Source organism: Borostomias antarcticus, assembly GCF_949987555.1.
Source record: "Borostomias antarcticus genome assembly, chromosome: 8".
Classification (NCBI taxonomy): domain Eukaryota; kingdom Metazoa; phylum Chordata; class Actinopteri; order Stomiiformes; family Stomiidae; genus Borostomias; species Borostomias antarcticus.
In genome coordinates, this window is record NC_140241.1 from 31,075,754 (window position 1) to 31,103,253 (window position 27,500).

The 27,500-nt window shown below is 45.0% G+C and overlaps 4 protein-coding genes across 7 annotated transcripts in view; 3 read left to right on the forward strand and 1 right to left on the reverse strand.

The window, feature by feature from the left end:
- sh2d4a (SH2 domain containing 4A) overlaps positions 1 to 1,871 on the forward strand; it is a 9,429-nt gene extending 7,558 nt beyond the window's left edge. For all 4 annotated transcript variants that reach the window (XM_084441857.1, XM_084441858.1, XM_084441859.1 and 1 more), the window contains exons 7-9: positions 118 to 248; positions 689 to 906; positions 1,071 to 1,871. In XM_084441857.1, the coding sequence (XP_084297983.1) occupies positions 118 to 248; positions 689 to 906; positions 1,071 to 1,163 (442 nt within the window). In that variant the 3' untranslated portion in view covers positions 1,164 to 1,871. The remainder of the gene's footprint in view (positions 1 to 117; positions 249 to 688; positions 907 to 1,070) is intronic.
- A 179-nt stretch (positions 1,872 to 2,050) lies between these two features.
- slc38a9 (solute carrier family 38 member 9) lies at positions 2,051 to 14,864 on the reverse strand. The gene is made up of 15 exons (XM_084442109.1): positions 14,702 to 14,864; positions 13,384 to 13,520; positions 11,810 to 11,939; positions 10,991 to 11,112; positions 10,788 to 10,851; positions 10,259 to 10,352; positions 7,187 to 7,357; positions 6,969 to 7,028; positions 6,523 to 6,750; positions 5,980 to 6,087; positions 5,340 to 5,446; positions 4,762 to 4,875; positions 4,345 to 4,493; positions 3,778 to 3,867; positions 2,051 to 3,536 (listed from the first exon to the last, which is right to left on the reverse strand). Exons 2-15 carry the CDS (start codon positions 13,479 to 13,481, stop codon positions 3,371 to 3,373), a joined length of 1,701 nt encoding a protein of 566 aa, XP_084298235.1. The 5' UTR covers positions 13,482 to 13,520; positions 14,702 to 14,864; the 3' UTR covers positions 2,051 to 3,370.
- Positions 14,865 to 19,369: 4,505 nt separating this feature from the next.
- On the forward strand, positions 19,370 to 22,714 carry ddx4 (DEAD (Asp-Glu-Ala-Asp) box polypeptide 4; the record flags this gene model as incomplete). The annotated part of the gene is made up of 12 exons (XM_084442599.1): positions 19,370 to 19,415; positions 19,512 to 19,547; positions 19,891 to 20,033; positions 20,236 to 20,388; positions 20,484 to 20,638; positions 20,735 to 20,864; positions 20,972 to 21,138; positions 21,310 to 21,455; positions 21,542 to 21,641; positions 22,007 to 22,277; positions 22,366 to 22,473; positions 22,643 to 22,714. 12 exons carry the CDS (start codon positions 19,370 to 19,372, stop codon positions 22,712 to 22,714), a joined length of 1,527 nt encoding a protein of 508 aa, XP_084298725.1.
- Positions 22,715 to 24,154: 1,440 nt separating this feature from the next.
- Positions 24,155 to 27,500, forward strand: part of LOC311312387 (interleukin-31 receptor subunit alpha-like) — a 16,857-nt gene continuing 13,511 nt past the window's right edge. Inside the window, exons 1-7 of the mRNA XM_084442324.1 lie at positions 24,155 to 24,264; positions 24,484 to 24,540; positions 24,907 to 25,176; positions 25,282 to 25,390; positions 25,491 to 25,642; positions 25,784 to 25,917; positions 26,235 to 26,397. Coding sequence (XP_084298450.1) covers positions 24,186 to 24,264; positions 24,484 to 24,540; positions 24,907 to 25,176; positions 25,282 to 25,390; positions 25,491 to 25,642; positions 25,784 to 25,917; positions 26,235 to 26,397 — 964 coding nt within the window. The 5' untranslated portion in view covers positions 24,155 to 24,185. The remainder of the gene's footprint in view (positions 24,265 to 24,483; positions 24,541 to 24,906; positions 25,177 to 25,281; positions 25,391 to 25,490; positions 25,643 to 25,783; positions 25,918 to 26,234; positions 26,398 to 27,500) is intronic.

Here is a 27,500-nt window from a genome sequence, read left to right on the forward strand (position 1 = left end):
AGGGATCCCCACTCCAGACAGATTGGTGATGCAGAAAGAAACAGAGCTTTAGAGCTTTAACACATGAATGCTCTTCACCACCTGACCCACGTTTCTGTATCTCTGTGCTGTCAACAGGAAGCAGGGCGTGCGGCGCACTCTGTCCTCCTCCAGCAGGGATCACATCATCCAATGGTTCCGAGAGGAACAACTGCCGCTTCGCACCGGCTTTGAGAAGGACCAGACGCGCATAGCACCGTGGTTCCATGGTAAGGTTGCAACAAGGAAGGTGTCTGGTTCAACATCTTGAATAAGCAAGTCTCTCAAATGGGTATGAAGATGGTCTTTCAGAAGAGATAACAATCAGATTGAATTAATTTCCTGAGCCCGGTAGATTTGAAAGATAATTCATGGTGCCATTTCATTTTGGGGTAAAGTTATTTTAGGACGTATTTCGCCCTCTACAGACCACAGAAAAACATTACTAGCCAGATATGTCCATCCATTTCTCATTTAGTACTGTATTGTACTACCCTGAAAGCACCGGAACAAGTGATCAGCTGAGCTGACAGACGGGACATGTAAGAATACTGAAGTTAGTACAGACGGGACATGTAAGAATACTGAAGTTAGAACTGTACATTTGTGATTAAGAGACATGGTGACGTTTCTCCCAGCCTGTACTCACCATATTTCTTACTCCACCAAGGTATCATCTCCAGGCAGGATGCAGAGGACTTACTCAGCGAAGGGACACCTGGCCACTTCCTGGTTCGGGTCAGCGAGAGGATTCTGGGATACGTTCTCTCCTATCGATGTAAAGACACGTTTAAACACTTCCTCATCGACGCCACAGAGGGATGCTACATGCTACTGGGAGACCAGATCCGATTCTCATCGTTGGCAGAGCTTGTTGACTACCATGAGGTAATGTTACAGTTTTGTACCCCCTGTATGTGTAGATGTGACACTGTATTTTGCATCAACTCTAATGCAGATCTTTCTCAATGAGTTAGTAACTGTTTATGTGGAGGTCGAACTAAAGCAATAGACATGATGTGACACATTGCGTTTCCTCTTCTTGCCACTAGGGAGAGCCAATCACCATGTCCGGAGGGGAGCAGCTGCTCCGCCCCTGTGGACAGAAGGCAGGAAGTGTGGACTACGCTGATCTCTTCACCTGAACCACAGAACACGCCTCGTACTGTATATGGAACTTCTTGATGGTCTTAAGTGGTCTCCTTGTTTCTATTGTCTTTGGCACAGATGTGAAAGAGCTGGATAGGTGTAAGCATGTGCTTGTATGCCTCCACCCTATCTGGTCGCACCTTTCCTGTGTTTTCAGATCAGTGCAGGAAACCACTGGAGACTGTTGGGATGAAGCCTAAGTGCTGCTATGGGAGACGTATTCACTGACCAAAAGACTTTACTGATACATTGTTCCTTTGACACTGAGGATCGGCTGTAGCAAGGTGCTAACCCCAACCCCAGACGTACTCATTTCCCTTCCATTCTAACAAGTACTGAACACAAAGGGATCCTTAACCATGAAGATTGTGCAGCACCTTGTTCAGATTGAGCCTTTGAAAAGCGTAAAGAGTATTTCCTGCTGGTTCTTTTACTCTTCCATCGTGCGCTGCTCTCCTCCCACCTTCCCTAATAAAACTCTGATTGGCATTATTACCATTTCAGGTAATATATAGACTAATAACCCGTGGGTACTGGAAAGGTGAATTTCAGCAGCATCCAACTGTTGGTTTTGGGAATAATTACTTGAATTTTTTTTGTTGCTTTGTATTGCAATGGCCTAGTTTACTTCATAATTATCTGTATGAGTCTAAGTAAACACAGGATTATTCTTTATTGCATTTATAATTTCTTAAAGCACAGATATGCACATAAAAGACATAAAAAGCTTGCAAAGCAGTACATTATTTACATTTAAAATTGATTTAGCTTCAGGGTGTCTCTAGGTTGCAGAACTACTGCCTATAATAGTTGTCCCTGAACACACAACTAGGACCAGAAGGATGTTTATTAGTTAAAAAAAAAAAAAAAAAAGGAGCAGTAATACACACCCTTAACCACTAATACACACTCTTAATCTGTTGAGGTAAGAAGTAATACCTGATCTAGTATCAGTGCTTAGGGACAACTTTACACACTCCTTTATGTTCAAGCCAGCAGAAATAGCATATGGGAAGCTAGTGTTTCACAGTAGTTCTGGTCTGATGTTGACAGCCTGTACTCACAAACAATCCCTTTACCCATCCTTAAAATTGATGAAGGTGCATAGTCACTAAATAACACAAGGAATTACATTGAATAGCTAATAGGAAATGTGCACAATAACACAGGTGGCACCAAAAATAGAATATAATGACCATGGCTCTCTTTCGTTTAAGTATACTGTTGCTGCGTCTGTAGGGACGATGGCATCATGTGTCACCTAGGAGACAGACAGGCAAGTTACATGTGTCACCTAGGAGACAGACAGGCAAGTTACATGTGTCACCTAGGAGACAGACAGGCAAGTCACATGTGTCACCTAGGAGACAGACAGGCAAGTTACATGTGTCACCTAGGGGACAGACAGGCAAGTCACATGTGTCACCTAGGAGACAGACAGGCAAGTCACATACAATGTAGTGTTTAGCAGTCGGAGCTAGAGAACAGATATTCTGGGAGTAGGAGGGATGCATTTTACATCACACACAGTAACTGGTGTTTGTCAAAAGCGTCACTCTTGGGGAATAAAGGATTTCTGTGATCACAACAACCCCACAGAATCCTTGATGTTGCTTTGAGCTTGGTAGTAAGATGTACAAACTATAACAAAAAATGTGCGTTGCTTCAATTCAATCAACTTAGATGAGCGGAACGTAAACAAAAGGAATATGGAATTTACATGTTTGATTGATGAACAATCAGTTAAGGCTAAATCGGGAATCAAATAAATACAGCTAAAAACCTGTCGATCACATTGTCACTTTACATCTGAGATTGGCTGTGCAAATGTCATGTACCATAGCATCTACACACCCAATTTAAAATAAAAATACATACAGGTATAAGGAAATAACATTTCCACTAAACAAAACAGCCAAGTATTTCTGCGACAAAACCATATTTGCTAGCATTCCCTAAAGAGTGCTACTTGTACAGACCATAATAACTTTAATGAAGTCCCTCTTCGTCCCTCGTACAATAATTCACACTGATGTCAACAACACACAAAGCTGCAGTGTTTTCCCTACCATCAGGGTGGGCATCCCTGTTGTTTGGCCTTCAATTCATGTCAGTAACACTGGGGGAGGGGTCTTTAAACTTAAAACTGTCCAGGTAAGACACTGAGCTGACACTGGTTCTGTGGGTGTCCAGAGTGAGGGGGTTACATGAAGAACTGTCCCAGCACGTTGGCCACGCCCAGGAGGATGAGGAAGCAGTGGAAGAGGGCTGAGGGCCAGCGGAGCTCCCCTCTGCGCTTCAGTGAGATCATGTGGACCAGAGCAGGGAAGACGAACACCAGGGCCATGCCGCACGTGGCCCCCGAGTACCTGAGGGGGGGGGCAGAGGATAACAGTTCACTCAGGGTTAGTTTGGGTTTCAAAATAGAAATAAGCCCAGGGGATAGCATTGTGAAAGCCATTTTCAACACTTATTTCCAATGCGGTCCCACAAAGCAAGACATAATAAAACTAGTATATAACTTCACTTTGAAACCACTTCATGAATGTGAAGGATGCTGTCAATGGTAAAGCCCCAAAAGCTTCTTATTTTATGACGTTGATAGCTTACCTTATAATTGAGCCAATGTTGGGGTAGAACTTGGCCATGAGGACCCCAGCGCTGACTATGAAAATGTTTAGGGTGAAGACGTGGAAGAAACTGGGAAAGAGAAGAAAAAAAAAATAATCAAAGAAAACCTTCAGCATGAAAAACGGACGTGTCGCCTGCTGAGTACTGTAGGTGAATGACCAGCCTGCTGAGTACTGTAGGTGAATGACCAGCCTGCTGAGGACTGTAGGTGGATGACCAGCCTTCTGAGGACTGTAGGTGAATGACCAGCCTAGTGAGTACTGTAGGTGAATGACCAGCCTAGTGAGTACTGTAGGTGAATGACCAGCATGCTGTAGGTGAATGACCAGCCTGCTGTAGGTGAATGACCAGCATGCTGAGGACTGTAGGTGAATGACCAGCCTGCTGTAGGTGAATGACCAGCCTGCTGAGGACTGTAGGTGAATGAACAGCCTCTTGCTGTCAATAAGATGTGAGATGAAAAACCCTAGATTTTCACAAAACAGCTCATACTTTGCTGAAGAAGCATTCCATCACTTCGGCCCAGGGCCTAAAGTGGTCCCTTACCCTGGGTAGTGTTTGCCAAAGAACTGCCCCATCATCTGGACCCGCACCAGGTAGCCCAGTAGAGGGTAGACCGTGGTCATCTGGAAGAGCAGACAGGTGCGAGCTACGAACACCAGCACATCACTGCTGGGAAAGTTATCCAGGAAGTTCTGCAGAGGAGAACAGACAGGTGGCATTACTGTCATTGTGTGTGGTGAGAATGGAAACATGCATGGAGGAACGACCGGGTGAAAAAAGATGCCTCGGCGGCAAATGGCACTCTTGCAGTACTAAGAGTCTAATTTGGAGATCTGTTTGTCCAATAAAATATGTACTGAAGAGATTTTTTTTAATCACAAGAACAGAAAGTGTATCATAGTGATATTATGGTGGATTCAGGTCTTTCTTGTAAAGGAGAACAGGAGGGGAAAGCCTTACTGGTTCAATGCAGTCTTTAAACAGCGGCGGCGATGGGAAGGCAGCAAAGATCAAAACTCCCACGTACAGGTAGGTCAGCCCCACTAGCAGGTAGGCCACCGACAGGTCTCGCACCTGGAACCACAACACAGGAAAACAGTCACTGAGGTCTTCACACTGTTTGAAAAACAACAGGTTGTCAACCAGATCATTTTGCTGGCTTGTTCAAAGCTTGGCTATTTTTGTTGAGATGACTATATACACACTTCTCTTTTTTATTTTTTTAAATCAAATAAGACAAATGGGATTTGCTTAATTTACATTTAAAGCACAATGGCAGGTGTCTAACAGGCTTGCTCCTAACTGCTGCGTTGACTGAGGGTTTCATAAGAAAAAGGGATGTGAAAGGGGCAGGAAATGGTCAGTGTGGCACAACTGCAAACTCAACAGTAGGTAACAGAGAAGTGCTGAGTTGACATCATAAGGCTGACAAGTCTTTTCCCTTTCCGTTTGTGGGGTGGCTTTCAAAGTAGCTCTACTTGAGGGTGAGTCAAAAAACAAAACAGTGCTAGCTGAGCAGTAAAGAGGCTAACACTCACATTATTCTGCTGGTGCCTGTTGCTCTTCATGAGCGTGATGATGCAGTTGTGGATGAAGAAGGCCAGGGTCAGAACACCAGTCAGCTGGGGAAACAGCAGCCGGAACTCTACCGTTGGACACAGAAGGAAAAAAAACATGCCAGGTTAGCTTAGAAACTAGCAAATAAAGGAGGTTAAATATGTACTGTGGAGGCCAACACCAACAGAGCTCGTCTGTCCTTTGGTGGAAAGTCAGTCCTTTGGTGGAGAGTCATCTGTAAAGTATAGGATTTCATGTTGTTCTTTCTCAAATGCAATTTCCATTCCATTCATATCCAACTCACTGACTTGTGGACAAACAGCTGATCCAATGTCCTCATGTCTTAGAAGAATACTCTTCCAGACATGTCATCAGACTGACCTTTTACAAATGGATCAATTCCCCTCAGTCTGACAGAAAATGGAAGGAAAAAAAAAGCCAGCCAAACAATAGCAAACAATTCAATTTAGATAGCACTGTTTAGTGTTTATCTAAGGAAGAAGTGTTTATCTGAGGAGCATTGTGAGAATATCCCCTGGATGATCCCCTTTGTAACTCATTGCCCACTACCACCTTCATCATCATCATCATCACTATCATCTTTTTAGCATAATTCTTTACCTGGAACATAAAACTGTGTGGAATCAAACCAGTGGAAGTCCAAGTGGAAGCCCAGGCGAAAGGCCTTCAGCGTGACCAGGATGATCAGGTAGACCACAGAGATGGTTCCTGGGGAAGCAGAAAGACCTGGTCAATGGACATGATGCAACATTCTGCTAATGTGTGTGTGTGTGTCACACGGTGAGGTCAGACGAACACAAACACCGCCACGTCACCATGTTTGTTGGCATACGTTCTCACATAGTAACCCCATTAACTCGCATCAATAGTCACACGGCTGCCTTTCAAATGCAGGTTAATGGTATACCAGAACCCTCATACGTCAATAAAGCTCAGCATTATCTACAGTACATGACAGGTTTTCTATTCTGTTCTCCAAGCTATCATTCTGAGTTCCTCCCCAGTTCTCCAGACTGAGACACAGTCCTGCCCTTAGCCACTCCAAATTCCTCCTAACATCCCTTGTCCTCCAAGCTCACGTTCCCAGTTTCTCCCAGCTATCCGAGTTCCCGGTCCCCCCTGGTATTCCCAGTTCCTTCTTACCCAGGAAGGTGAACCTGGCAAAGAAGGCAGCGGAGCGGAAGTTGAGCAGGGGTAGCAGCAGGATGATGAGGTAGAATGGGATGGTGTTGGTCTTGCTCCACCAGCGGTCGAACAGGTCCGTGTCTGAGGTACAGTTGTTGTAGTTGTTGTTGCTGCTCAGGTAGAGTACGTTGATGCTGCCGCCGCTGCAGTTCCCTCCGTGTTCGGTGTTGGGGAATGGGCAGATCACTGGGGTCCAAACCAACAACAAAACCAATGGATCCAGTATGTTGTTTTATATGGCATGTATGCTTCTCCAAAACCTGTTGTACAGTAGATGGTTCTATCACCTCGCTTTTGTTGATATCTTATCTGGTTTCTGTACAGAACAATGGAAGCTAACTACTGTATACAGTACAGGTTTGAAAAGAGAAATAAGAGATGCTAAAGGAAGAGATTGTTCTCACCTCTTTCTGACCCATTGGTCCCAAACTCTGAGTCTGACATGCTGACATTGTGAACATAGTCTGGAGAAGGGGTAGAAATTACAAGAAATAGTGTTGCAATCTCTCAATCTTCAAACAATGTCACATTGCATCAAATCCTTGATATGACGTTTGAGTCTGTAGTTAAGCATTTACATGTATCTTGTACATAAAACAAATAAACATCCTTGAATCCTTACTGTAGATGAATTTGCCGGTGTTGAAGAGGAAGTTGGACATGAGGACCCAGTAGACCACCATCGCACCAATGAGCGACACCATTGAGAACAACAGACTGGACCATTGGCCAAACTTCCCAAAGTAGTATTTACACACATCAGGAAACTCCCAGTCTGTGGTGTCCATGCATGCTGAGAGAAAAACAAGAACATGAAATGAACATTATAATACATGACTCCCACAGGCAACAGTCAGTAGTAGTATTTTGCAGACCTATTCACAGTCAATTAAAAATGGAATACTTAAATGTGAAAAAATCTCTAAACAGACAAACCACAGACAAACTTAAGTGTGAAAAAGATGTTAACAGACAGACCAGACCTATGGGGGGTAAAACCCTGGCCCATGTGTGACCGAAGGTAAACTATCTAGCCATGGCATCATCATCATCATCAACAACAACAACACTCCCAGCGCGTTGCTTGGAGGTGCTAACGGTAGCACATGCGTGTGAGGGGAGCCTCTCCTGACTGGGCACGTGCAGACAACAGATACTCTACATAATGTGCTACATAATGTGCACGTGGAGGAAAAACAAAGCTGTCAATGACTTCTCTCTCTTCTCTCTATGGGCAGGATAGAGCTGTTCTCTCTATGGGCAGGATAGAGCTCTTCTCTCTATGGGGAGGATAGAGCTGTTCTCTCTATGGGCAGGATAGAGCTGTTCTCTCTATGAGCAGGATAGAGCTCTTCTCTCTATGGGCAGGATAGAGCTGTTCTCTCTATGGGCAGGATAGAGCTGTTCTCTCTATGAGCAGGATAGAGCTCTTCTCTCTATGGGCAGGATAGAGCTGTTCTCTCTATGGGCAGGATAGAGCTGTTCTCTCTATGAGCAGGATAGAGCTCTTCTCTCTATGGGAGGATAGAGCTGTTCTCTCTATGAGCAGGATAGAGCTGTTCTCTCTATGGGCAGGATAGAGCTCTTCTCTATGGGCAGGATAGAGCTGTTCTCTCTATGGGCAGGATAGAGCTGTTCTCTCTATGGGCAGGATAGAGCTGTTCTCTCTATGGGCAGGATAGAGCTGTTCTCTCTATGAGCAGGATAGAGCTGTTCTCTCTATGGGCAGGATAGAGCTGTTCTCTCTATGGGCAGGATAGAGCTCTTCTCTATGAGCAGGATAGAGCTGTTCTCTCTATGAGCAGGATAGAGCTGTTCTCTCTATGGGCAGGATAGAGCTGTTCTCTCTATGGGCAGGATAGAGCTCTTCTCTCTATGGGCAGGATAGAGCTGTTCTCTCTATGGGCAGGATAGAGCTGTTCTCTCTATGGGGAGGATAGAGCTGTTCTCTCTATGAGCAGGATAGAGCTGTTCTCTCTATGGGAGGATAGAGCTGTTCTCTCTATGGGAGGATAGAGCTGTTCTCTCTATGGGCAGGATAGAGCTCTTCTCTCTATGGGAGGATAGAGCTGTTCTCTCTATGGGAGGATAGAGCTCTTCTCTCTATGGGAGGATAGAGCTGTTCTCTCTATGGGAGGATAGAGCTGTTCTCTCTATGGGCAGGATAGAGCTGTTCTCTCTATGAGCAGGATAGAGCTGTTCTCTCTATGAGCAGGATAGAGCTGTTCTCTCTATGGGCAGGATAGAGCTGTTCTCTCTATGGGCAGGATAGAGCTGTTCTCTCTATGGGCAGGATAGAGCTCTTCTCTATGGGCAGGATAGAGCTGTTCTCTCTATGAGCAGGATAGAGGAGCTCTTCTCTCTATGGGCAGGATAGAGGAGCTCTTCTCTCTATGGGCAGGATAGAGCTCTTCTCTCTATGAGCAGGATAGAGCTCTTCTCTATGGGCAGGATAGAGCTCTTCTCTATGGGCAGGATAGAGCTCTTCTCTATGGGCAGGATAGAGCTCTTCTCTATGGGCAGGATAGAGCTCTTCTCTATGGGCAGGATAGAGCTCTTCTCTATGGGCAGGATAGAGCTCTTCTCTCTATGGGCAGGATAGAGCTCTTCTCTCTATGGGAGGATAGAGCTCTTCTCTCTATGAGCAGGATAGAGCTCTTCTCTCTATGGGCAGGATAGAGCTGTTCTCTCTATGGGAGGATAGAGCTCTTCTCTATGGGAGGATAGAGCTGTTCTCTCTATGGGCAGGATAGAGCTGTTCTCTCTATGGGCAGGATAGAGCTGTTCTCTCTATGGGAGGATAGAGCTGTTCTCTCTATGGGCAGGATAGAGCTGTTCTCTCTATGGGCAGGATAGAGCTGTTCTCTCTATGGGCAGGATAGAGCTGTTCTCTCTATGGGCAGGATAGAGCTGTTCTCTCTATGGGCAGGATAGAGCTCTTCTCTCTATGGGCAGGATAGAGCTCTTCTCTATGGGCAGGATAGAGCTCTTCTCTATGGGCAGGATAGAGCTGTTCTCTCTATGGGAGGATAGAGCTGTTCTCTCTATGGGCAGGATAGAGCTGTTCTCTCTATGGGCAGGATAGAGCTGTTCTCTCTATGGGCAGGATAGAGCTCTTCTCTCTATGGGAGGATAGAGCTGTTCTCTCTATGGGAGGATAGAGCTCTTCTCTCTATGGGCAGGATAGAGCTCTTCTCTCTATGGGAGGATAGAGCTGTTCTCTCTATGGGAGGATAGAGCTCTTCTCTCTATGGGAGGATAGAGCTGTTCTCTCTATGGGAGGATAGAGCTGTTCTCTCTATGGGCAGGATAGAGCTGTTCTCTCTATGAGCAGGATAGAGCTCTTCTCTCTATGGGAGGATAGAGCTGTTCTCTCTATGGGAGGATAGAGCTGTTCTCTCTATGGGCAGGATAGAGCTCTTCTCTCTATGGGCAGGATAGAGCTGTTCTCTCTATGGGCAGGATAGAGCTGTTCTCTCTATGGGCAGGATAGAGCTGTTCTCTCTATGGGCAGGATAGAGGAGCTCTTCTCTCTATAACAGAGCTCTTCTCTATGAGCAGGTATCAATAGGCACCTGTTTTCATTCAATAGGCCGACAGTTTTAAAATACTATCAAATTACATTTTTACAACATGCAGGAATACTGTCAAATCTCATGCCAGCAGCCTGATAAGTGACTGTAGGTGGACTTACGTATTGATTTGGGTGATTTGAGCACCCTGTAACAGCAGTAGAGGGTCAGCAGGCCCATGGCAATGAGGATGAGGATCCCCAACGTGAACCCTGCCTGCAAGAATGAGGAATAGGTTTAATGACTTCTAACAAATATAAGGCTTGCAAGTTATTGTTCGACATTAGGGCTGGGTTAAAAAAAAGAAAGAATCAGTATCGATTCATGAATCCCAAAATCGATCTTTTATTTAATGAATAAGTGAATAAATTAATAAATGAAGGAATGAATAGTTCATTCATTCATTCAATGATTCATTCATTCATTCATTTTTGGAAATCAGTATCGATACCCAGCCGTAGTAGGCCTGTTGATGTGTTGCATAACTTGGCATTCATGTAATTAAGGTTACAGCAAAAAAAAAAAAATCGAGATAATCAATTCTGAACCTTGTGAATCGGAATCGAATCGATTCTTGAAATTCGAATCGATTCCCAGCCCTATTCGACATGTGAGACAATTGGATGCGTAACAGTAGTTTTTACTCCAAACCTGCTTTATGCCCCATGGTATGCTGAGAATAGACGTCCCCATCATTGTGTTCCATATAGCGAAACTGGGAGGGAGAATACAAAAAGACTCAAACACAAGAGCATCTAACAGGATTGAAGGTATTGGTCATTGAGTATATCCATAATAAACTTTCTCTGAAAGAGTACGTTGGTGGTAATTGTCCAGTGCTGCTATGTGCTTACATGGTGATGATACTGGGGTTTTTGGACGACCCGTCTCCTCCCTTGGTCACTTTGAAGGCCGTTCCTAGCGGGCAGTACACGTAGATCTCCTCTGGACCAGGGATCACGTGGTCTGGGGGGCTCTGAGGGGGAGAGAGAATCAGGGTTAACGTCTCCTCTGGACCAGGGATGACGTGGTCTGGAGGGCTCTGAGGGTGAGAGAATCAGGGTTAACGTGGCCCAATACTAGACCCAGGTCAGTGGGTTTTAGCAAAGGCTGAGATGAAGCTAAGTCAGATGAACTTATTAAGAGTCAATTAAGCCATACTGTAGAACCTTAGGTGCATACCAGGCATACTCATTCTAAACATGACTAAATCCATTCTGAGACACTACTGAGTGAATGGAGTCAATGAAAAGGTCACTGTGGGCTATGTGTACGTTCTGGATCATTCTGCTCTGATCGGCATTTTAATCTGTGGAACATTCTGGTTAAGATCTCCCACTTGGAGGAAGTGTTCAAGCGTTTTAAAACAGGAGACAAACAAGGCAGAGCCTTCACTGGCCAAAGGACTGTAAAATATGGCGTACTAAAGCCATTATCTCCACACCACTTCAGAGCAAAACAAGTCACTGACTCATGTATAAGTTACTTTGGTTTATCTCCACTCCCCAGTGAATGTCCTTACAATCGGCAGGCAATTTGCAACACTAAACAAGTGTGAAACAGGTGGCTTGTATGTAAGACACTACTACTGTAGGTTTGACCCGGTTTTGTGCTTTTATCAATTGATTGTGTGTGTGTGTGTGTGTGTGTGTGTGTGTGTGTGTGTGTTTTACCAGTAATCTGTCAGAGGAGCCAGTGAGTTTGCTGTAGTAGTGCACTCTGCTGCTCAGCACAGAGGCCTCAGCAGACACCCTCTCCTGGGGGGCATCCTCCACTATGTTCCTGGGCTCCACGTGGAATGGCCTGGGGGCAAAATGGAGAGAGGGATGGAGGGAAAAGGACAGAGAGAGAGAGAGAGAGAGAGAGAGAGAGAGAGAGAGAGAGAGAGAGAGATGATGTGATCATATTCTCATTGTGTATTCATGTATCATTACATAATGAATAGTGTGTGCATTTCCTCATTACATGAATGAACAAAGACTGAATGACAGGTGCACATTAGACAGCTCTGATCTGGTCACAACAACTCAGTTAAATGACTTTAAAATCCTACAAAATAGATTCAACAGACTTCCAAATTCATTTGGTCACAGCCAGGGGTAAAAATTTACTTTTTGGCTCACGATGGGTCACCTGCCAAGGGGACTGTAGATGAAAAGATCTACCGGCCAAGTATATATCTTTTTCAGATAGCCTTCTGAAATCTAGTCTCCAGTTGGAAATTTTACCTGCATTTGGCCGGTGGCAGGTGTTAATTTTCAGCCCACAGCAGTTAAGTTTGATTGTTGCAGCTAAATTGCTCATAATAAGCACTTAGACATTAAACATTGAACTTTCCAACCCTGGATTCTGATGAGGGTGCATTTTAGTGCTGCACTGTGGGCCGTTGTCTCTTTAAAGAGTGTGTTTCTAAGATTGTGTGAAACACATTTGTTTTCAACATTGAACTTTCATGTACTTCTTCCCACTAAACAAAACTGAGTGTAAAGTGAATATTTGTCCACATGACTGCAAGTACTGGAGGCACATGGGAGAGGGGTCATATTATTTTGGAAAAGGGCGCAGCTAAAAAGCATCCTCCAGTAATGTTGCTGCAAGCTCGTTGGTGTTTGTGAAATACCAAACTGGATTAATTTGGAGCGGTGATGCAGCCTGAAATAATCCTTGGGGTGGAGGGGCAGGGCACGTTCAGGACTTCAAACACTCGGAGCTTGCTGATAATTGCTTTTCTGTGGAAGTAGAGGAACTGTAACTTCAGGAAGTGGCTTCTCCTTGTGTAAACAGCCTGCGCTGCCGGGTGAGGTACTACACAGCAGCTAGACTCACATGCTGCTCTCAGTCTCAATGTGGACCATTGCCAGTATGACGTCATGAACATACTTGCATACTTGGTGACTGTGTGTCATGTGACATACTGGCAATTTCTAACTGTGTGTCGATGCTGGTTCACACTCTGTGGCACATGGCAGGGCATGTGTCCTCCCAGAGTAAGACAGTGATTAACTTAAATTACCTTGTGACAACATAGAAAAGACAAAATGTGAAATCTGAAAAGAGGACAATGAGACTATATCAGCTTGCTCTATGAAGTAGCCTAAAACCAGATGAACAACAATCAGAATAACCATCTATTATGATCCACACATCAGGAAGTAGAAACAGTAGCCAATTCATTCTCACTGGGAGATGTTGTATGTGCTGTAAGCTGTAGACACTCCAAACCAGTGTGACTCAGTAGTTAACCCACCTTTTAGCTCTTGGGTCCAATGAATCGGTCGACCCTCTGTGTGTGTAGCACTCTCCTGTTCGCACCGAGCCCAGTAGTGGTTTGCAGTCATCCTCCATGATGCTTTGTGGTTTGTGTCAGTGCCTTACCGTCATTACCTGAAAAGTGAGAGAACACAATGCGATATCCTGTAGTATAACACATTCAGTGTATATAAAACATCTCAGGTGGGTGATGTATTTCTAGCTTCACAAGACTGCTTGTTTTGCTCTCTATTTGAGCAGGCCTGTATGGATCGAAACAATAAGCATACTTCCAGACAGTCCGTCACAGTACTGTGGGAGTGTGACTAATTAAGGAAAAGGTCAGAGGAGAAACTAACATCCTCACGCTTACTAGCCCTGGGGCAGGGCAAAACAACAGCAACCTCACACCTGGAAATGGTGAATCGTTCCATTATCACAGAAATGTTCCCATAAATGGTGGCAGGGGAAGTTATTTGGTCTTTTATGGGTATGTTAGCAGCATGCATCCAAAAATGATTTATCTTCCAACGTGGTGCATGGCCCTACCCCACTCCCAACAAGGCACTGTCATAACACAACCTCCTCTGGCAGCCAGTCAATCCATAGCCTGGGCAATCATGATGTGAGGCTTGGAACTGGCAGCAACAAATAAATGACTTGATAACAACACCAGGATAATAACACCAGGCTTGATAACAACACCAGGATAATAACACCAGACTTGATAACAACACCAGGCTACATCACAACGAAAATAAGTCAATTGAACCGGCAATTCCAGCAACTGCACAATAGGAGTAGGTAATTGTTGTTGACAACCAAATGAGCATCAATACTCAGCTGTTCCCACATCAAAACCCTAGTTTGGGTTGACCGTTATGAGGTTATTAGACTAACTACAAAGAGTATACCTGTGAATATATAACAACAATAACCAGACAGTTTAGCTAAAATAAGACTATTTCACCCGGAGGGACGACCCGATGATGATGAGGATGACCTAGCTGGTTAGATATATCTGATATATCTGGCTTTTTCTAACGTTGGCCAACTGAGCCAGGTTTTTAAATGGATTAGTCGTAAGCTACCATCACCCAGTTACTCAACACTATCACCCAGTTACTCAACACTATCACCCAGTTACTCAACACTATCACCCAGTTACTCAACAGCTGGTTGAGCTGGACTACCCGAGGAGGGGGATCAGCTGGTTAACAAGCTGAAACATGCAAATCAGTCTCCAAAGAGAGAAAATAGAGATGAGTTCATCATGACTAAATACCAGTTAAACACAACAAACTAAGGTTACTCACCTCGACCCTACTGAAGGAAGGAAGGAAGGAAGCCTGTTACCAGTTCCCGACAGATCGAGAAAGCAAACATGCGTGAACTGCCCAGAAGGAAGAGTGTTTCTGAGGATATCCTCACACATACACGCTCTTCATCATTTACAAAACTACAACTCCCCAAAGGGAATGCTTGTTGTCAGCTGAGACACCTGTTTTTGATCTAGGGTGACTTCCGTTCCATTTCTGCAGGTTCCCTCCCCTGGAACCCTCATGACGATGTTCTGACGTGGCCCTTCTGGGAAGGGAACTTCTCGAAGGGAACCAAGGGAACGCAGCCGATCGTGCCAACTGGGCTGATGCTAGAATGGATCGTCCGGAGGGAGAAGGGGCGGGAACTCCGCGCGTCATCAGATGCTCACAGCGGTGGGGAACCAGGAGGCGCGCGGGAGCGGGAGCGAGCATTGAGCAACTCCCCTGTTCGCCCGCGAGCCTCTAGGCGAGCGTGCCCGAGCAGAGGCGAGCGTGCCCGAGCGAGTAGGCTAGCTCCCCTCCTGGGTCCAATTCCGTAAATCAGCCTGACTCCCGTGTCCACGTCTGACCCAGTAGCTAACTAGTGCTGTGATTGGTTGATGTGTAGCAGAGTTATGGTGCGTTCCAGGCAACCCGTAACTCGTGTTTTTCCTACCTCCTACACGTGAGAATGCTCTGGAATGGCAGTCAAACCCGTAACTTCCCACCCGGCAACTGGTAGTACATCGAGCTGTACGAGTTCACGGGTGGGAAGTTACGGGTTGCCCCCCGCGTCCCTCCTGGGGATCTATTCTAGCCTTGCGTCACCAGGCTCTCCTCGGGGGACAATCCATTCTAGCATCAACCATGGAACAGAAGTATAATTTCTCAATGTTTGTCATTTTACGTTTATTTATAGGCCTATAGGAAAACATATATTAATGCTATAATTTATTTTTTAACAACACATTTAGGCTACAACCCTCCTTATCTGGCCTCCCGAATCCCAAACCCCTCCCTGGACGCACTTGCCTGGGATTGTCAACTCGTGACACTCGGAGTGGGCGGAGTCACTTAGTAAGTAAACTTTATTAAGCTTTATTTATAGAGCGCCTTTCACAAAGCGCTTCACAATACTAATAACACATAAAAAGGAAGAAAGAGCGACATACAAAATGCAATACGACATACAGAATACAAGGCAATTACGACATACCAAATACAATACAAGGCAATTACAATACCAGGGGAGGGGAGGGGGGAGGGAATTAGCATACAGGCAGCCAGCCTCGACAAGCAGCCATCCAATCAGGCCCATATCCTGACAGCACTGTACTGTGATGAGAGGGAAGTGATTAATCAGGTGTGATTAACCCAGACCCACTGTACTGTGATGAGAGGGAAGTGATTAATCAGGTGTGATGAACCCTAACCCAGACCCACTGTACTGTGATGAGAGTGAAGTGATTAATCAGGTGTGATGAACCCTAACCCAGACCCACTGTACTGTGATGAGAGGGAAGTGATTAATCAGGTGTGATGAACCCTAACCCAGACCCACTGTACTGTGATGAGAGGGAAGTGATTAATCAGGTGTGATGAACCCTAACCCAGACCCACTGTACTGTGATGAGAGGGAAGTGATTAATCAGGTGTGATGAACCCTAACCCAGACCCAGCACACCTGATTAATCACTTAATGCAATCAGATTGGACAGGAAATAAAGAAGCCAGGTGACTTTCAGGAAGTAGTGAAGCTGGTGCACAGAGCCTATTGACATCAATACAAACAACCCATGCGGTCTGTAAATGATCAACACTAATCAGTAAGTAATGGATGTTACAATAATTAATTTAACTGTTTTAGAATTGCTGCGATCGACTCCCCTGGAAAACAGACACCAGTCTATGACTTCCCTGGATGAATAATTCATTAAATAAATCATAACTGACTTTGATGTCCAGGGTCATAGGTACTAATTTTGCAGTTTCAGTGCAAAATGAAACTCCTATGCCTATAGAGAATACAACTAATATGCAACTGTAAATCTTAAACTTAGTCTTAAATCTGCAGAAATATCGGTGGAAATATCTAGACTATATCTGAAAGCAAATAAAGCAAATAAAATAAAATAAATTGTAACAGCGTCACGTGTCCTCTTCCCGCCGCCTGACCAGTTATTCTCTCTCCTCGCGCTCAGGTGGGTCTTTTGGAACCTTCATGCGCACGTGAGCCGGTACGACGCGTCACCCGGGAACCGTTAGAGAATAAGTATGAAACATGCTAATATGACTTTATTAATCTGATAACATGCTAATATGACCTTATTAATCTGATAACCATGATTGATTTAACAATTCAACTTCTTGTAAAGAATGTTGCACTCTGGTGGGAAGGTTGTCCTGTTTCGCTAGTTAACTAATCGTAGCTAATTGGCCAGATCTGCGTAGCTAATGTGAGTTAGCTAGTTACCTCATGGCTGCTCGCCTGGTCACGTTAGCGAGTTGGCCAGGGGTCCAAAAGAAAAGCTAATTTACAGAATAGCTCTAATTTGTAAATGTACACGATGTATTCCTGTTCCAGATGATAAGCTAACCAGCCGTAGTTTAGTTAGCCTCTTGTGGCGTGTGAACTGATGCAGGTCATTAGCTAACGTGCCCTTAGTGCTAGCTAGGCCCAAACACTAGCAACTAGCCACGATATACTGTTCTAATTGCTCACATTTTGACTAATGCAAAGAGTCATTTAACTTTACATAACATAACTTTAATAAGTTAAATTACTCTTCGTTGCATTAGTCAAAATAAGACATTTTGGTGGGTTGTATGCTAGCAGACCTGGCTGAAGGCTCCACGTGGCCGAGCGTTTTAACTCATGAGCTGCTTCTACATTCATGAGCTAAAACATTTCTCTTCTACTTTTCTCCTATCAATATTTGAACCAGGCTCAAAGTTAAGTTACATCAGTATTACAGTACATTGCATTTGTGACGTTACACTCAGGATATACCTTGCCAACCAATTCTAACTTGCAGATTTTAGATATTAATATTACCAACACTTTGCTATTTCGATTTCAGCCAACAGATTTGAGTCAATAATGGATGACTGGGAAGAAAAGGTAACTAATTTGACACAAAAATGAATGTGTTTAAGAAGCTTCTGTTTGATTTAACGTTATGTCTCTTGTTCACAGGGTACCAGTAGCACCACATTTGCTGGGAAAACCTCAAGTACTGGTAGGTACATTTCAAAACTTGTAGCTAGCATGAAAAATAATTAGTTGATCAATGTAATTAATCACATTTTAATGAAGCCTCTTATAAAGTCTGGTATATCTGACTAACAGTTGTATTTTGATTCTTTAAATTCATCCATTTGCATGCTTTTTTGGGTAAAGAGTTGAATCCTAAAGATGAATGTTCTCTCTTGCCAATAGAAGTGTTGGAAAAAAAGGTATAGTTTTGGAAGTCAGACATGGGTGTCTCGTTATCTGCTTTGTTGAATGTGTCAATGCTGATTAGGTCTCTTGGTAATCTAGATAATCAAGGCAGCTCCTGGAACAGTGGAGGCGGTGACTTTGGTGGAAGAGGTAAATTACATGTGTTGATTTAAAAGCAGTAGCTCATCCATGTCTTTATACCCTGCCTTGTCTTTATACCACACTCATTTGTTTGCTTGTCTTAATCCAGGCAGAGGCGGGTCTAGGGGTAGAGGCAGCGGGGGCTTTAAGAGTTCATTCTCTTCAGGTGTGTGCACATTGAATACAATGACAGAATATCTGAAATACTGCATGTCACTCATAAGTAATACCTTTCTCCCCTAAATGTATGTATTTGCTTATCTTCTGAATAGGCAATGATGAGAATGGGAATGGTATGTTTTTATTAGCTTTTTTCCTCATTGCATCATGCTCTTAGTAGATATGATCCCAAAGCAGTTTAATCCTGATTTTTCTCACCTCTTTCCAATGATGAGACTTGATTTGCTCTCATAGTACCTTGCCACAAGTGGAATTGTTTTTGACTGAATGGTTTTGTGTTCTATGTAGAGGTTGATGGAGCAAGTTCCTGGAATAGTGGTGATCGGGGAGGAGACAGAGGTGAGTGATTTAGTTGAATCTAAGCTGAGCCCCCAACTGATTTGTCCTGTGCATAAACTTGACCAATCTAAGTAAATTGTAACTTTGTGCCATCAGGGGGCAGCAGAGGATCAAGGGGAGGAGGAGGATTCAGGAGGGGTAGGATCAACAACTCTTACATTAATAGCTGTGCAGTGTTTTCTTTCTGCATATTTGTTTTGCTAATTTATTTAACTTTTTTTCAGGAAATGATGGCGAAGGAAATGAAAATGGTAGGAGGCTTTCGATTTTAAAATAAATTGGTGCTGGAGTTAAATGTAGACAATTATTATATTTGAAGTGTCATAACATTGTCTAGACATTAAGTGAAGCGTCTCTGGGACATGCCTGTTTTTAACTGTATTTATTGGGACATAATTTGGTGTGGTTCTGATAGTCTGGTGACATGAGCTCTTCCTCTCAGGGTTTGGAGGAGGCCGAGGGGGTAGGGGAGGATTCCGCCAAGGTACAGTCTTGATCAATCATTTAGTATTTGAATATTTTTGTTCCTTCTGAAATTGTCTATTTTTCAATGTGTCCTGTATGTTGTTGCCAAAAATCTCATGTTAGGTGGTGAAGATGGTGGAAGAGGAGGCTTTGGTGGAGGAGGTAGGTGTATTTTGCCAGTTTAAGTATGACATGAAATTTTCAGTTCCCATTCAGTTCAGTTCTTTCAGTGAATTCTCACACTATTTTTCTGTCCAGGTTATCGTGGAAAAGATGAAGATGTGTTCTCTAAAGGTTCTATCTTTGTGTTAAATTAATATGATAGAATGACCTGTTGTGGGTAGTTTGCTTTTTAGGACCCGTTTGTATTTGAATGGAGTATTGCATCTGTTTCAGGTTCAACTAAGGACGGGGAAGGTGGAGCGGAGGGTGACGGTGAATATGCAGGTTAGTCTGCTGTTGTCAGATGTGTTGGATCCCAACTTTTTTTTTCATGATACTTGGATCTTGGATTTCTCAAACATTATACATTGAGTTCATGAATGGATAATCTTTGCTATGCCTTTTTTTTGGGGGGGGGGGAGGGGTGTTAATGGAACAATGCCCTCACCTGTCTGCTACCTGCTCAATGTCCCAGGTCCCAAGGTGACCTACATACCCCCTCCCCTCTGTGAGGAGGAGGCCTCGATTTTTTCCCACTATGAGACGGGCATCAACTTTGACAAGTATGACAACATCCTGGTGGATGTTAGTGGCAGCAACCCCCCTAAGGCCATCCTGGTGAGTCAAGTGTGTTAACGGACTGTCATGGGTCTCGTATTAGTGGACTGTACAGTAGGGCGGTCCTGAGGTGTTTCTCATTATGATCATGTCAGAATAAGAGGAGTGGGCTCAGCAGCAGTAACATGACGCCACCAGGGGCTGCACTTTCTCCTGATATCTTTGGATGAATGTTCATGTATCCCGTTTTGCCAATTCTCAGACATTTGAAGAGGCTGCCCTGTGTGACTCGCTGAACAAAAACGTCAGTAAGTCTGGCTACGTTAAGCCCACTCCAGTACAGAAGCATGGCATCCCCATCATCTCCGCTGGGAGGGACCTTATGGCCTGTGCTCAGACTGGATCTGGGAAAACGGTGAGTCACTCCGTCGGTCAAGGTCATTACCTGTAGAAACTGATCCAGCTCATTCTTGACTGATATGTCAGTTGTCTGATCCTGTCGTCCCCCAGGCTGCGTTCCTGCTGCCCATCCTGCAGAGACTAATGGTGGACGGTGTGGCGGCCAGTCGGTTCAGCGAGGTGCAGGAGCCCGAGGCCATCATAGTGGCCCCCACTAGGGAGCTCATCCACCAGATCTACATGGAGGCCAGGAAGTTTGCTCATGGGTAGGTAGCCCGAGTGCGCTCTAGTGTGTACCTCAAAACATCTGTCTTGTCAATCAGCGGTTGTGATTGCATCCCCGTGTCGTCCGGTCTGTGCAGGACCTGTGTGCGTCCGGTGGTGGTGTACGGGGGCATCAACACCGGCCACACCATCCGAGAGGTGTTGAAGGGGTGCAACGTGCTGTGTGGAACTCCAGGCAGGCTCCTGGACATTATTGGAAGAGGAAAGGTAATGACCCTTAATTTACGGCTTTGATTACACACAGGCCTGCTACATATTCAAGTCTATTTCCTACTGTAGCCGATGCATCAGGCTGAAGTTGTACGTCCCTCCAGGTGGGCCTGAGCAAGCTGCGTTACCTGGTGCTGGACGAGGCTGACAGGATGCTGGACATGGGCTTTGAGCCTGACATGAGGAGGCTGGTGGGCTCCCCTGGCATGCCCCCCAAAGAGGAGCGCCAGACCCTCATGTTCAGCGCCACATACCCCGAGGACATCCAGAGGTCTGTCCTGACGACATGTGTATTGATTTGTGAAAGTGTGAATATTGACACAGCCCCTGCATATGTTCATGCCAGCCCTCTCCCAGACTGAGTGAGCTGTTTGTTGCGTAGTCACACTCTAGAGTTGGTTAAGGAAACGCTATGACTGGAGGAAACGTTGTTCTGCTGCAGGATGGCTGCGGACTTCCTCAAGACGGACTACCTGTTCCTGGCTGTGGGCGTGGTGGGCGGAGCCTGCAGCGACGTGGAGCAGGTGTTGATCCAGGTGAACAAGTTCTCCAAGAGAGACCAACTACTAGAGGTCCTCAAGACTACAGGTACCCAGCAACACGGCCCGTTACACACCATCCGTTCAGCCCATGACTGGGACGTATACCTATTCACTGTTGCTCACTCACTGCAGGAACGGATCGCACAATGGTGTTTGTGGAAACCAAGAGACAGGCTGACTTTATTGCAACGTTCCTGTGCCAGGAGAAGGTTTCAACTACAAGTATCCATGGGTAAGTCTCGTCTTCACGTTATGCTTTGCCTCGTCAATAGGCCTTTGACATTTTGTCATGTCATAACGGGGTAAACACAAGTGTAGTTGGAAAAATTAATTACGGTCCCGTTGAATTTAGTGACACAGCCATTCCTGAGCCAGCATGCACCATATCAGGGCCCTGGCCCACCTAAATGGAACAGGTCCATTGTTAATGTTATTAATTACACCAGTTTACCCTGCAGTGACATGTCAAAATGGCTGCTGGGAAAAGGGCCTGTGATCTGGGCTCATTTGGATTGAATGAAGGAATACTTCTGCACCTGATGCAATAAAGTTTGATTCCTTTTGTACACTGAGACATAGTGTGGTGTCTTGAAACAGTGACCGTGAGCAGCGGGAGCGAGAGCAGGCACTCCAAGACTTCCGCACGGGCAAGTGCCCCGTCCTGGTGGCCACCTCGGTCGCAGCCCGTGGCCTGGACATCGATCACGTCCAGCATGTGGTGAACTTCGACCTCCCTAACAACATAGACGAGTACGTCCATCGCATCGGGAGAACGGGCCGCTGCGGCAACACCGGGAGAGCGGTGTCCTTCTTCGATCCGGACGGGGACGTCCAGCTGGCACGCTCCTTGGTCAAAGTCCTCTCTGGGGTAGGTGGCTCCTCCTCACGGTCATATTAAAGTAGCATCTGAGCTCAAACGAGAGACTCCATCCTCAACATTGAACTTTGATTGACAGGCTCAGCAGGAAGTTCCCTCATGGCTGGAGACGGTGGCGTTCAGTGCCCATGGTACCACAGCGTTCAACCCCAGTGGCTCCACGTTTGCTTCTACTGATAGCAGGAAGGTATGGAATGCTTAATTTTGTGCTTTCTTTTTCTTTTTTTTACTTTAACTTTAACCAAAGGACATGTATCCCATCTGGCATAGCAGCAGTGTGACGTGTGTGTGCGTGCGCGCGTGTGTGTGACGTGTGTGTGTGTGCGTGATCACTCATGGTGTTCTCTCTGCTCCAGGGTGGCTCTTTCCCGGGGGACGGCGCCAGGCAGCCTGCAGGTGGGGGGGGAGATGACGAGGAGTGGGAGTGAAACAAACATCCGTCACCATTCTTTTCATTCTTTCAATTCTCTATAAAAAGTAATGTTTAGTTCAGTTTTACTTATGTTTTTATATTGTTTAATGAAACATGTTTTGCGCTTGGCTTGATATTGAGCAAAATGTGCAGTCATTCTGAAGATACTTTTCATTTCTGTTGCAAAAAGGCTTGATTAGAATGTGGGCTGAGATGAAGCTTCTCTAATGAATGTTCAGGTATTATTAATGCCGAGGGAACTTGTGGTTTGAATTGTGTGAATCATCACCTTGCACTGATTACTGTTTTGACTCACAAAAGCTTTTTTCACATGACAACTAATCTTGTAAATGCATGTTTGTATCCAAATAATACCTGAGACATTTTTGTTTCTGTAAGCCTTCAATTTCACCTGCAGTTGACTAGCCTATGGTTCTGTTCAGAACAAAGGTGACCGTGTTTCTGGTCACGCAAATGGCATTTTGTGCTGGAATAAGTAAATGATTTACTTGTTTGAATTGTGTACACATTGGAAGAAATGTATAAAAAAAAGTGATTTTTATTCAAATGAGTGGTAATCATTTTGTATGTTGTCAAAGAATACTTTGTTGATATGAACTTGCAATATGCACCTAATGTTCACCTAATACATCAAGTGTGTGACCTACTTATTTAGAAATTAAAGACCAATGGGACAGGTAAAATCAATTTTCAGTTTAAATATTTTTTTGGGGATTATAGTACAGAAGGGCTGAGACGGGAACATTTGGAACAAAAATGTGCTGAAATCGTAATGGCGTCATAAGACGGTTTGTATTGAACAGCGTGGCTCAGGCTCTTGAGTATTGAACAGGGTGGCTCAGGCTCTGAGTATTGAACAGGGTGGCTCAGGCTCTGATTATTGAACAGCGTGGCTCAGGCTCTGATTATTGAACAGCGTGGCTCAGGCTCTGAGTATTGAACAGCGTGGCTCAGTGAGGTGACCCGGTCCCCGGTCAGGCTCTGAGGTTACCCCGTCCCTGGTCAGGCTCTGAGGTTACCCGGTCCCTGGTCAGGCTCTGAGGTGACCCCGTCCCCGGTCAGGCTCTGAGGTGACCCCGTCCCTGGTCAGGCTCTGAGGTGACCCCGTCCCCGGGTAGGCTCTGAGGTGACCCCGTCCCCGGTCAGGCTCTGAGGTGACCCCGTCCCCGGTCAGGCTCTGAGGTGACCCCGTCCCCGGGTAGGCTCTGAGGTGACCCCGTCCCCGGTCAGGCTCTGAGGTTACCCGATCCCTGGTCAGGCTCTGAGGTTACCCCGTCCCCGGTCAGGCTCTGAGGTGACCCCGTCCCCGGTCAGGCTCTGAGGTGACCCCGTCCCCGGTCAGGCTCTGAGGTTACCCCGTCCCCGGGTGCTTAACCGTCATCATGCAATATTGCTGCCAAACCAAAAATGTCCGTCATTACAAATGTCACTTCCCGTTTGTGTGTGGTTGAGCCATGGGTTGAGCAATGTTCGCTCGTTGCTGCTTCTCTCCACTGCTGCTGTCGGTTTGTCTGCCAGGGTTTTTACGAACTAATGGAAAACGAGGTAGGCTAAATTCTTTATTTTCCGGTGATGCAAACTTGCTCCGTGTATAGGCTATGATATATTTGGTAATTTGATAGACAAGGTTTCTCCTTTTGTTTATTTTCAATATCTGAATCAATGAGTCATTTCTGACTCCATAGAGTCAGCATTGACTTAAAGGAATCAAAATCTAAATGATCTTGGCTGACCACGTTATCTGAAATTACTTTGTCTGCCAAGGTCCAAAGATGTATGCTGTCCCATTTCTGTGTATCCTCGTGACGGCTCTTTCAAAAGGTAAATAAGGATGGACCTACAGTAGGCTACTCATCTCATATTGGTAGGCTACATGGATTGAGGGGTATAAGGGTAACTCATTGATATAACAAGATGTCTCTTGTCAGCACTGTCAACTTGTGTCTAAGTGGAAGAAAATCGAAGAGGGCGGGGCGGGGCCCACAGATTGTTAATGTATAGGGCCCAGTGTTAATGTATAGGGCCCAGAATTTTGTGGAACGCCCCTGATGGGAGCATCGCAGTATGTTTGTTGCTACATTTGCTTAAATTGTACAGATGTGAAGTGTACTGTACATATAGCCTACTGTATACCTCTGTATGCTGCTACTACAATTAACACATGCTTTGTTATTTCAATATGACCAGGAGATGGAACAGGAGAAATCATCCCCAAAGACCCATATATTGAGCTAGGCTCTGATATCAAGATCATGTTCAAGAGCGAAGGAAGCCCACACAGCCATGGACAAATATACTGGACTTTAAATAACAAGAGGATAAATGAGAGCTTCTACGAGATTATCAACTCCACCTTTGCAGCTGTGTCTCTTCGTAATTTCACTCTTCAGAGAGCCACAGTGCAGTGTCACAGCCTCACTGGACAAATCCTGGATGGGACCTACATCTACACATACTGTAAGTAGTTTTCCTAGTTTTGATGTCTCAATGAATAGTCATCAACAACCAAATCCAGTGCTCAACTATTACATATTTGAGGGTTTTCTCCTTTTCCATGAACAGTGAAGCCCAGGAACATATCATGTATCACATATATAACACAGAAGAAGTTCACATGTACATGGGTACATAACTCCTCAACGGAAGTAAACTACAAAGTCTATATGGGATGGTGAGCAATGAAATGCATGGATTTTGTATTTGCTTTTTGCAGATGTCTTTGTTACACTAACTGTTTCACTATAATGTTGCTTTGTGACCTTCACTTTAAGCACTGGGAAGTCGGAAAGTGAAAGCTGCAGCACTGCCAGCCAGTCATGCACTTTTAGTCGAAGCCTGTGTGATGAGTACAGCGTTACTGTGAGTGCTATAAGCCAAGGCTGGAATGCCAGCTCGTCATATGTAATGGACCCATCGCGTACAAGTACGTATAGTAAAGTCAAAACACACCTAACGGCAAACCTCATCTGAAGTAGATAAGATATTGTGAAGCCATGGTGCTGGATCATGAGCAAAGATCAATATTGGCAGAGATATTTGCCCTAACATGATTTTCTTTCCAAAGTTAAGCTTGAACCTCCTGAGAATGTCAAAGCCAAAACAATAGAGTTCTCCAACTGTCTGAGGGTTGAATGGGACAGACCAGAAAACAAGTACTTAGAACTGAGTAGGTTCAACTGTCAGGTCAAGTATGCTCAGGTATGCCATTCATTTACTAATGGATCACATTGTTATGCTTCCATCTTTGTTACCCCATGTGCTGTGATACACCCCAGTCAGTAGAGAAGTAAACATAGACCATGTTCTGAAGTTGTTGAGGTTTATTTTCTCATGACAGTTTCAGCTCTCTGCCAGCCCAGTAGTTTAATTCTAGTTTCTTTATGAAACACCACCAGAACATGGAACTTATGAAATAACTTGTTCTGAAATAACTCATTTCATAACTGATAGTGATTTTTTTTACTGCTTAGTCTGCAACTGACAGGTGTGTGTTTTCATGTTTTATGATCGTCCAGCATGTGGACAATACAATCATGAACCGCCGCATCTCCATCGGCAATCTGACTACTAAGGAGGTGGAGCCATGCGCCAACCACAGCATCTCCGTCCGCTGTGCTCTGGACCAGGCGCCCTGGAGTGAATGGAGCAAAGAGGCCACAGTCCTCTCCCGTCTCAATGGTAAGGAGCCGTCGTCCAAAGCTGGCTTCCAATTCTTTAGCATTCTCCGTGTGTGTAATTGCTCTCCTCCATTCGCAGATTTAAAAGGAGTGGATTAGTATGAGCATGGGTTCGAGGAGCTCGCTTACACCAATCCATTCAATTATGAATTACCATAAGGGGGAGAGAAAAGAGTACATTTTGGCAAGAGGAGACATAGATAACTTGATTACAGAGTAGGTGTGGATGACACTACTTTGCAAACCTGACCAGGATTCAGCCATAGAGTAAGAAGCTTAAAGGGCAATGCTCGTTTTTGACAACCTGGACCTTATTTACGACATATTATAAGAAGTTTGACTCACCGAGATCACTTTGGTGTAGTTCGGAGGCCGGTAGAAGAAATTTAAAATCCAGCGCGAGCCAGTATATCCATGTAATGACGGCGATCGGGGCACCGAGAATGCAGTTTCTCAAAATCTATTTTCGGCCGCTAAACGGTTGTTTTCATCAATCAGATTGGATGAATCGACAGTTGAGATTCCTCAACGCGAGGCATTGTTGTGGTTTTCAAATACGGGGTCTTTAGCCTCTGTAATATGATCTTTACGCGCCTTTCCCCACTTGCTCCAGCACGCATGCGCACAGGCCAGCGCGCAGACTGGCTATTCTCCCTCACATTCTCTGCGCTACGATCGTTGTTGGTGCCGAGAATATTGTCGTCGTCATTCGTCAGCAACAATCCGATCGTAGCGCAGAGAATGTGAGCCGGAGAATAGCCAGTCTGCGCGCTGGCCTGTGCGCATGCGTGCTGGAGCAAGTGGGGAAAGGCGCGTAAAGATCATATTACAGAGGCTAAAGACCCCGTATTTGAAAACCACAACAATGGCTCGCGTTGAGGAATCTCAACTGTCGATTCATTCAATCTGATTGATGAAAACAACCGTTTAGCGGCCGAAAATAGATTTTGAGAAACTGCATTCTCGGTGCCCCGATCACCGTCATTACATGGATATACTGGCTCGCGCTGGATTTTAAATTTCTTCTACAGGCCTCCGAACTACACCAAAGTGATCTCGGTGAGTCAAACTTCTTATAATATGTCGTAGATAAGGTCCAGGTTG

Excerpts from the sequence above, each read along its gene's own strand:
- slc38a9 (XM_084442109.1), bottom strand. The coding sequence starts at position 13,481 with ATGGAGGATGACTGCAAACCACTACTGGGCTCGGTGCGAACAGGAGAG. Across the intron at positions 6,751-6,968 it reads GACCAATGGGTCAGAAAGAG|TGATCTGCCCATTCCCCAAC; the intron begins GTGAGAACAATC and ends TTTGGACCCCAG. Across the intron at positions 4,876-5,339 it reads ACAGGCACCAGCAGAATAAT|GTGCGAGACCTGTCGGTGGC; the intron begins GTGAGTGTTAGC and ends TTGTGGTTCCAG.